This window comes from Pempheris klunzingeri, chromosome 2, assembly GCF_042242105.1.
Source record: "Pempheris klunzingeri isolate RE-2024b chromosome 2, fPemKlu1.hap1, whole genome shotgun sequence".
Taxonomy (NCBI): Eukaryota; Metazoa; Chordata; class Actinopteri; order Acropomatiformes; family Pempheridae; genus Pempheris; species Pempheris klunzingeri.
This window is the reverse complement of record NC_092013.1, coordinates 2635311-2645418: the sequence shown is the minus strand read 5'-3', so window position 1 is coordinate 2645418 and position 10108 is coordinate 2635311. Positions and strand designations below refer to the sequence as shown.

At 45.8% G+C, this 10108-nt stretch overlaps 1 protein-coding gene across 1 annotated transcript; it reads left to right on the top strand.

The window, feature by feature from the left end:
* The first annotated feature begins 2438 nt into the window (after positions 1 to 2438).
* Positions 2439 to 8532, top strand: gdf5 (growth differentiation factor 5). The gene is made up of 2 exons (XM_070849728.1): positions 2439 to 3315; positions 7502 to 8532. Exons 1-2 carry the CDS (start codon positions 2439 to 2441, stop codon positions 8530 to 8532), a joined length of 1908 nt encoding a protein of 635 aa, XP_070705829.1.
* Positions 8533 to 10108: the final 1576 nt, after the last annotated feature.

Sequence of the window (10108 nt, the reverse complement as noted above, 5' to 3'; positions counted from 1 at the left end):
ATTCTGGCTGCTAATTATTCCTCAAGCTTGGTCTAAACAAAATTTACGACACTAAGCTGGCGCTCTTCGTGGCATCATAAATTAAACTGGCAAAGAGTTTTAGGATCAAAACCAAGGCCCCGTGTCCTCCGGCGAAAGGAAGGAAAATTAAAAAGTGAAGGTAAACGACGTGGATGTTCACAAACTCGACTCGACTCGAAGCTTCTTTTTTTTCAGTATTTTCCCACGTCACTCCTGCTCCGAGGCAGCGCGGGTGAAACCCTGAAGGTCGAGACGCAACGCATTGTCCAACGTGTCAGGTTAAGACCTGATGAGTCTTGAGGTGGATCTTAAAAGTGGTCTATATACAGGGTTCACAAAAAGTTAGGGATATTCGACTTTCAGGTGAAATATATGGAAAATGTAAAAAGTGAATGCTACAGTGATATTATATCATGAAAGTAGGGCATTTAAGTAGAAGCATGCACTGGTGATTTTATTCATCTTAAACAATTTATTGAAAGAAAATCTACCAACAGTGGTAGGTATACCACAACAAAACATGTTCAGTGTCTCAATAAATTGGGACGTGGCCAAAGGACGTCCACTCCTCTCCTTTCTGTGACTCTTCCAGTCTCTGTATCACTGTTCCAACCTCCTGATGACACTCTGTGACCCTCTAAGCTCAGTGAACACCTCCGTCTGAGGACTTCCTGTTTGAAGCCTCCAGTGTTGAGGTGCTGCTGATCAACTGTTAGGTGTCGTCTTGGTCTCATGATGTCAGAATGTGAACAGCAGGATGAGGAGGACTGTTTAAATACCAATTCTAACTGAAGCAGGAAATGTATTGGTGGTGGTTCATCCTGAAATTTCACCTAAAAAGCCAAACATCCCTAACTTTTTGTGAGTAGTGTATTTACTCACAGCGCCCTCTAGTGATTACCTGGGTGCCGATGCTACTTAATTCATTTGATGAAGAGTTTGGAGCATCATCGTGTAAACCCCTCTACATAAAACAGGCATACTTGAATTTCCTAAAAAAATTCAATAGATTATATTTTCTAATCAAAAACTTTCATGGATTTCTTTAAGAGTGATGTTACACCTGCACGTGATCAGCTGATAAAACAGGACTTATTAATGAAATTACTGATTTGTTTTTACTTAAGTGACAGATCAGGAGAGTTTTGGTGTGTGTGTGTGTGTTCTTGTATTACTGACATTGTGGGGCCCACAGTGTTTGTGAGGCCATCGTGCTGGACCCCACTGAGACAACATGATTTTTCTAGACTGTGTTATTATTATTGATAAAACTAAGTATCTAAGTATCCATATATGTGTTTGGTGATGGTTAAGGTCAGGGTCAGGTTAGTATTCTTTAGTTCCAGCATAATCTGTGTCTACGGGAGGTCCCCACAAAGATAGTGACACATGGTGTGTGTGTGTGTGTGTGTGTGTGTGTGTGTGTGTGTGTGTGTGTGTGTGTTTGTGTGTGTGTGTGTGTGTGTGTGTGTGTGAGGCAGGGGGCTATACCCTGACATCACCTGACACCCGTCTCACCCTTTTTGTTTGGAGTAAGTGGAAGCCTAGAAAAGCTGCTCACTTCAAATGACATAATGCAAAGTTTTTCTTTTCTCTCCTCCTCCTCCTCCTCTTCTTCTTCTTCTTCTTCTTCTTCTTCTTCTTCTTTTTTCTTTCTCGTGTTGCAGCTCGAAGTGAGTCACCGGTGGAAAGAGGGGAGGAAGATTTGAGAAGAAATACTGCTGTTAAATGAGTTTGGACAGCATGACATCACGGGGTAATTAAAACAGCTCTCTGGAATTCCGTTTCCAATTCCTGCGCTCAGGTTTGTTGGAGGATTTTTTCGAGCACCTGCGGGTTGTTGGTGTGTGAGTGAAATATTTTCACTGGACGGAGTTCAAACTTTGAAGGGAAAGAGAAAAAAAAAAAAAAAAAAAAAAAAAAAAGTCGGGGGCAGCGGCATTACGCCATTCTTGCCTCTCTTGGAAAAAAAAGTGGGATTTAAAGAAGTTTCTTACAAGATATCCAGCAGAATCGTGCCGTGAAGTGTTTAATGCAAGTCCACTTTCTCTCAGCCGGTTCTTGGGATTTTTCTGCGCTTCCATCACTGACGGGATCTCCTGCAGCACTATGGTTCTCACAGATGACAGATGGGAGAATAAGGGTCTGCAGGATTTGTTTCTTCAACTTATAAAACTCAGTTATAGTCCACATCTTTGTTTTTACAACCTTGCATATGTCTATAGCCTATTTGAGACGGGAGAGGCTCCTTTTATTCATTTCACCTCTGGCGGAGCGCAGAGTCAGCTCAGAGGATGAGAGACTCGGACCGAACAGAGCTGCTCCGTCTTCTTTTCTTAATCCAACAAGCCAATTAATTCAGAACAGACTGCGCTTTATTACAATGACGGCCTGGCAAAAGGCAAAAGGGCTTTAGGATGAAAGTTGTGAAGCGTCTCTCTCTTCTGCTGAGCTGCTGGACTCTCATTTACCTGCATCCCGTCCTCGGTTCACTCAGCCGGACCAGACCGACGGAGCACCAGCACCACCGGCTTGGAGAGGCAGCGGCAGGCGGCGGGGAAGTAGAGCAAGCCCACCGGCGCACCGGCGGAGGAATCGGTGGGTCCACACCAGCCGCTGGCAGGCAACCGGTGGCCGTTTCTGGGACGTGGAAACCTTCCCCGGTGAGAATCACACGGATCCGCGCAGGCCCGCCGTTAATCAAGGGCGAGACGAGTGTTATTAAAGGCAAAATTACAGCAGGGACATCTGCGTCCTCGTCCTCGTCCTCGTCGCGCAGTGCGGCCGTGCCGGTGATCCGTGCGCAGCTGCAGCGGGACAGAGGCGTCAGTTTGGGGCGCAAAGAGGCTGTGCGCTCCTGGTCCGGCGGGGATGCTCACATCAAAGCGCACGCTCCCGCGGCTTTAAGCGCGCATGCAGCAGTGAGGGGAGTCGGGGCTGCGGCTGCTGGAGCTGCAAGGGGCGGCTCACCGGGGAAACATTCAGGGAAAGTTGCTTCCAGAGCGAGTGCAGCTGCGCCAGTGCGCACCGGCTCTCCCCAAAGAGCCACCGGTGCGCACAAGCAGCAGCAGCAGCAGCAGCAGCAGAGCGCGGGTCCGGTGGCGCAGCGGGGAGCCAGCAACAAGGTCCCGAAAGTGAGCGACCGGGAGGCGCATCACAGGCAGCCGCTGGTGATCCCTCATGACTACATGCTGTCTCTGTACTGGTCTCTGTCCACCGGGGACCTGAACAGCAGCGCGCTGCATGAAGCGGGTCTGGCCAACACCATCACCAGCTTCGTGGATAAAGGACAAGGTAAACACGACCACAAGCCTCCTCTCTCTGCCACTGGTGCTGCTTCAGTCTTTCAGTTTCACATTTCATCACACAAAAGCGTTTCACGGTAGTTTAGTTGGATATTTGTGGCTCTAAAATTACATGTAAAACGTTTAATGTAGTTGTTCTGAATGGAAAATCCTCCAACTTAAATTTTTTTGTTTACATGAGGAAAAGAGGCAGCGGATGGAATAAAACCTCCACACAACTCAAAATGATCTTCAGATATCACTTATTTCTTGGAATATTACTGTGATCCACGCTGCGGTCGTGTCTCCACTGTCTCACAGACTTTACATGCAACTTGGTCTGTCCTTTGATAGTATCTGGTGTGTGTGATTGAAGTTGAGAAGTGATGATTAGCTGAATTAGAAGAGGGAGAGAAAGGCTGGGAATGAGGAGGAGCAGCAGGGCTGGGAGATCTGAGGGAGAGCGCTGCAGGTCAAACACCAGTCTGGAGGTTACTGAAGGAGGCCGGGCGCTGGAAACAGGGCTGTAAATTGTGTAAATGTAGACACGTCTGTGTTGGGGAGTCCATGAGGTAAGAGAGTCAGAGCATCTGGAGGGGGGTCAGGAGGTCACACTTACAGAGGGGATGATGGGAAAAGATACGACTCTGTTACTCATAACTGTGCTGGAACTGACTTCAAAGCCGCAGGAAGCTGCTGGGAGCTGAGTGAGCTATCACACATCCAAGTGTCACACTGTGTGTGTATGTTAAAGGGGCAGTTCAAACATTTGGGGATATATGTTGAGTGGCTTTTTTCGCTGAGCGTTCGATGAGAAGATTGATACAGATCTGTGCACCAATCAGCCAATTAGCTTAGGTTAGCTTAGCATAAAGACTGGAAAAAAAGGGGGGGAAATGAGCCTGGCTCTGCCCAAATCCAACAAATCCACCACCTTTAATGTCTGTAAATCTCCCCTGTTTCCAGCCTGCATGCTAAGCTAAGCTAACAGGCTACCGCTTCATATTTACCAAATTTACCAGATTTATTGTTTTGAGATCAGTATCAAGATCTTCTCATGTAACACTCAACAACTCTCTCAGCTTATTTTCTAAAATGTTGTACTATTCCTTTAAAGATCCTCAAAAACAATCTCCAGCCAACAAGTCTGAGTTTTAAAACTACAGTTTTTATTACTGCTAAGCTCTGAGATGATGCCTCAGGATTTTATTTTCTCCTGAACCGTGACTTTGATTGATATTTCATATTAGAAAGAAATATTTTAGATTTAAAAGTAAGTTTGCAGCTCTGGGACATGCCCCTGCACATGCATGTATATTTACACATATGCATTTATGTGTGAGTGCTGTTGTATTTTGGTGTGTGTGTGTGTGTTTCCAGCCATCTGGTCAGTCACTGGCAGCACTGCTGCTTTCAGTGATATACGGCCTCAGGAGGGTAAATAAACACTCCTCACTGCCACAAGTAGGGTGGCCCCCCTGTGTAATGTTGTCTTTACGGTGTAAAACTGTTTAAAACAATGTTTAAATGACCAGAGTTTAATATTTCTAGCCCCGCTAAAGGTTTACATTTCAAGCACTTAATGTACTTTTAATTTGGGCTTTATTTGTTTAGTGTGTCCTCAGCAAATCGCTGGTGACCTCCTCCGCATGTTAAAGGGGTGAGGGAAGGTGTAACTGATGGCCTGACACATCTCTTCCCCCTCTCATGTTCACATTAACTCACTTCCCCTTTCTTTCTTTCTTTCTTAGCCTCATATTACACATTACAGTTACACGTTAGTGAAATAGAGCTGCACGTAAACGAATGTAACGTGTTCGAGCTGCTGCCACGGTTATCTGATAGTGATCCTGCAGACCTCAGTGGGCACCACACTCCTCTGTCATCTTTTGCTTTCAGGTTCACTGCAAAACCTGAATGACAAGATCCGCTTTTATTTTCATACCTTCAAAACTCTCCTCGACTTTTGCATCCTTCTTTATTAACAATACAGATTAAGGTTGCATCACTTCCTGCATGTCTCCCTCTAACTGAGGAAGACGTCTCCAATCTTCTGCTCTCCAGTCGTCCCCCTAACTTCTCCTCTGGGTCCTGTTCCCTCCAAGCTCTTTCAAGCCGTCACACCTAAATCTAGTCAAGTTTCAAGGTCCTTTCCACTGAAACTTGAGTGAAAGAAACCCTGAGGTCAGTGAGAGGGGATGCCCAGTCATCACTTCTCATCATGGTGGACCTGTCGGCATCCTTTGGCACGGTGAACATCAAATCCTGTCCACCTTTGCGTTGTGGTTTGCGTCCACCCCACAGAGCTGAGGCACAAGAATATGTGTTCCCCTACTTCTGTCACTACACACCTCCTCCCTCGGTCCACTTATCTGCTCACATGGTTTTCCTTTCCCGCTACGCTGATGACACCTAGTTCTATCTGTCCATCCCTGCCAAACGGCGGAGGATAGGACTCTCCAAATGGATGATGGGACGACGCCTTCTACTCTCTAAGGCTGAACTCCTGTTGATCCCAGCCGGTCCTTCTAGTCAGCACAACTTTAGCATCCAGCTCAGCTCCACCTCGCTCGCACCAACAAAGTGTGACTGATGACCAAATAATTTCATGAGCCCTCCTGTTCACTACTCTTGGCAAATGGACGACGAGGCAGGAAATCTCCAAACTCTCCTCCTGTGTGGTCCCTCGGTGGAGGAACAAGTTTTCAGACTCGATTTGGTCAGCAAAGCCGCCAACAAGACCTTCTTCTACGAGTATTTACTTGATTAACAAATTGTTTTCCTTCTTGATCCTCCTTTGGCTCTTGCTCAAAAACAATCTGAAATCATTTTATATGCACTTCACTTCATGCACCTGCAGCCTTGTGGCTCTGGTATCAGGTGGAACAGGCACTTGTTCTTGAACCTCACTTGAAGAACATAATTTTGAAGAGGGAGGATGTATTGTAGGACTGTTGTATTAGACTGCAATGCTTTTAGCTAGGTGTACCTAATAAACTGGTAACTAGGTGCATGTAGTGATCATAAATCCTTTGCACCAGACGCTACAGCTCAAAACAAACACCCCTACAACCAAAAATATACCAAATAATTTAGCAAATAATCACAAATCAGCTTTATAATTCTAAAAATATCCTCTGTTGGCCAGATACGATCTATTTTTAAGATATTAAAAATGCTCCGAAAGTAAGCAAAACAAACAAACTTTAATTTCCACTTGACTTTAAAAGATAACAAAGACCACATCTAAAGGTTCTTCTAAACTTCTTGCAAACAATTTCAAAATCCTCAGTTTGAGCTTTAATCAGATCTTCCACAATGAAGCGCCAGCATGTGTGTGTGTGTGTGTGTGTTGATGGTTTGTTTCCTCCACAGCAGATGCTGGTTAACTGTCTATCGGCAGTGAATAGCTGCAGGTCCGTAATAACAGGCCTGTTTACAGTCCGATGTGGTCTCCCTGTCTGGTTCTAATGTACTTTTCAATGCATGCTAAAGTCCTGGATAGAAAGGAGGGGGAATAACGTGAGAAGAAGTGAGCAGAGATCTGCTGCTGTGTGTGTGTGTGTGTGTGTGTGTGTGTGTGTGTGTGTGTTTTAGTGGATTTCATTGCTGGATTTCATTTGGACATGGAGGTTCACTGGTTTCCGTCACTGACAACAAAAGAAAACATTACACACCACACCATTCAGTTCATTCCTGCTGATGTTTCTGTGCTTTTATCTGATGACTGTGTTTATGAGTGTGTGTGTGTGTGTGTTAGCAGCTAACTGCATTAGCATTCTGTAAAGAAATGTGTAAATATATAATTTATTTGTATTAATCTACCAAGTTTGTTCCCGATTCATTGATCGTTTTGCCTATAAAATGTAAGAACACAGTGAAGAATACCTGTTAATACCTGTTGTAATTTAGCTCAAATGTCCAAACACTGTACTTACTATCATGTACAACAAGGAAAAGCATGAAATCTTCATGTTTAACAATCTGGAAAAAAGAATTTTTTGAAGTATTTGATTAAAAATAGATTAGAAATGTGGTTAATATTGACAGCTCTAGTGTGAGAATATGTCTGTCTGCACTTTTCATGCGTCTACAAGTGACTTTACTGTCCTTCACTCGTGTGTATGTGTGTGTATTTGCCTTTCCGTCCGTTTGGACTCATATTTCTGTGTCTGTATCTCCGTCCTCCCTCGCAGATGAGCGTGGGCCCCAGCTGAGACGGCAGAGGTATCACTTCAACATCAGCTCCCTGGAGCGAGACGGGCTCCTGGGGGCCGAGCTACGCATCCTGAGGAAGCGCCTGTCTGACCCCCGCAGAGCCTCAATGGGATCCACGGCCGCCGATGGAGGAGGCGGAGCTGCAGGGGGAGGTGTAGGAGCAGGAGGAGGAGGAGGAGGAGGAGGAGGAGGAGGCTCGTCCCCGTGCCTGAAGCTGTACACCTGCGCTTCAGGTAAACATCAGGCTGCTCTGCTCCAGACGAAGACTGTGGAGGATCTGCTCGGTGGAGGCGGATTTAGCAGCAAATGGGAAGTGTTTGACATATGGAAAGTCTTCAAGGGCTTTAAAAACCAGCAGAACCAGCAGTCCCAGCAGCTGTGCTTTGAACTGGAGGCTCTGGAGCACAGAGGCGGGCGCCCCGTGGACCTTCGCACTCTGGGGTTCGCTCGACCCGGCAGGACCAACAAAGAAAAGGCTTTCTTCCTGGCGTTTGGTAAAAGCAAGAAGCGCGACCTTTTCTACAACGAGATCAAAGCGCGGTCAGGCCACGACAACAAAACCGTCTACGAATACCTGTTCACCCAGAGACGAATGCGCCGAGCTCCTGCGGCAAGGGGGGCTAAAAAACCACTGCAGCAACCGCCGCCGCCACACTCCCTCCCCCAACATCAGGTGGTGAAGACGCAGACGAGGCCGCGGTGTCACCGGAGACGCCTCCACGTGAACTTCAAGGAGATGGGCTGGGACGACTGGATCATCGCGCCGCTGGAGTACGAGGCCTTTCACTGCGACGGCGTCTGCGACTTCCCCATCCGCTCGCACCTCGAGCCGACCAACCACGCCATCATACAGACCCTGATGAACTCCATGGACCCGGAGTCGACGCCGCCCACCTGCTGCGTCCCGACGCGACTCAGCCCAATCAGCATACTCTACATCGACTCGGCCAACAACGTGGTCTACAAGCAGTATGAGGACATGGTGGTGGAGTCGTGCGGCTGCAGGTAGCAAAGAAAGGTGAGACAAAGAGGAGAAAGAGAAAGGAAGAACGAGTCTGCCCTCCACGTAGAGGGAAGATGGATTCCTTAATGTTAAGATCAAACCTAAAATGGAAGATCAACACTGAGCAAACAGTTATTATTTCAGCTGACTGTGACCGAACTCACTGCTGCACAGCAGACATTCCTCCTCACACTCAAGTGGACTATCAGACTGCATACCACAGACTGCTACACACTGTTAAAGACTAAACAGAGGAAGATAAACGCACGGAGGTGATGCTCTTCAACACCCACTCACTAAAACTTGTGTGTAATGTTGATGTTGGTGGTGATGAACAAGATGCATCTGAGACAAGCCAAAAACATCCAGATAACAGAGACGCTATCTGATTCACAGATCTGATTTAAAACAAAGACTATTGTCACGTTAGACTGAAACTGAGTTTTACTGCTTTTTTTTTTTCTCTCTCTCTCTTCAGATTTGTATGTATGTCCTGATTGGTGTAAAAAGTTTGTGTGTAACAGAAATGCTATTGAACTATTAGTGAATTATACTCAAAAAATGCCCTTTTCCAGCACTTATCTGCCATTGTGCCTTTGCCCCTTCAGATGTACAGCGAAGAGTAATTTATGTGCCTTATCCGAGACTTTTTCTATGAAGCATGTAAAGAATCTCTGATGTATAAATACAGGCCAGTGATGAAGTGCTAATCTGACTTGCTCCAAATGTGGGAAAGTTGCATAAACTACTCTTCAATAAAAAATGTCTAACTGACTGAGCTCCAAACTCCTATCAGTCGGACCCTTTGCCCCCCACAGGCTCCGCAGACTAAACTATCGCAGGAATTTGGGAGATCTTTAGAAGCCAAATCACAATTTAACCCGAGACTGACTGTGTTTGATTTGGATCATCGGCGTCTCTGCTGCAAGTTTCGCTCAAAGTTAAAAGAAGCCAGGCGATGAAAATGAGTCAAAAGGCATTAAGAAGACAGTTATTTTTTTCTACGTCTCAGTTAAAGGGTTAGTTCGGATTATTTTAAGTTGAGTTGCATGCGGTAGAGTCTTCTATGAGGCTGAGGCTGTTCTCTCTCTCTCTCTCTCTTTGCTCTCTTCACAGCTACCAGACTGCATTGACAAGAACAGTAATTTTACCTCGGCGAACACAGGAATTTGCTGTGCTACAGCTGCGTCGATCAATGAACAAACACCATAGTTTGGATCCGAACTAAATATTGAAAACACCAAAGGCGCTCAATAACACAAGCAAACTAACCAACTGAGGCAGCGGTAGAGCAGCAACTCCTGTTTTCTGTGTGGTAAAATTGCTGGTTTTGTCAATGGAGTCTGGTGGCTTTGAAGTTAGCAAAGAGAAAGAGAGAACGTCTTCTGTTCTCTGTGACGTTCGATGTAAAGAGGGGAAAATATTCTAAACATACTGTACATTAAAACTGACTGATTGTTGCCTGCTTCTCCAAACTGTAGGTGATACACTAACTATAGCAAAGGATCTCTTACAACCCCCTTAAAAATAATCCAAACTATCCTTTTAATGTCCACAAGCATGACGGCCATCTGTCAGTTTC

Excerpts from the sequence above, each read along its gene's own strand:
- gdf5 (XM_070849728.1), top strand. The coding sequence starts at position 2,439 with ATGAAAGTTGTGAAGCGTCTCTCTCTTCTGCTGAGCTGCTGGACTCTC. Across the intron at positions 3,316-7,501 it reads CTTCGTGGATAAAGGACAAG|ATGAGCGTGGGCCCCAGCTG; the intron begins GTAAACACGACC and ends CCTCCCTCGCAG.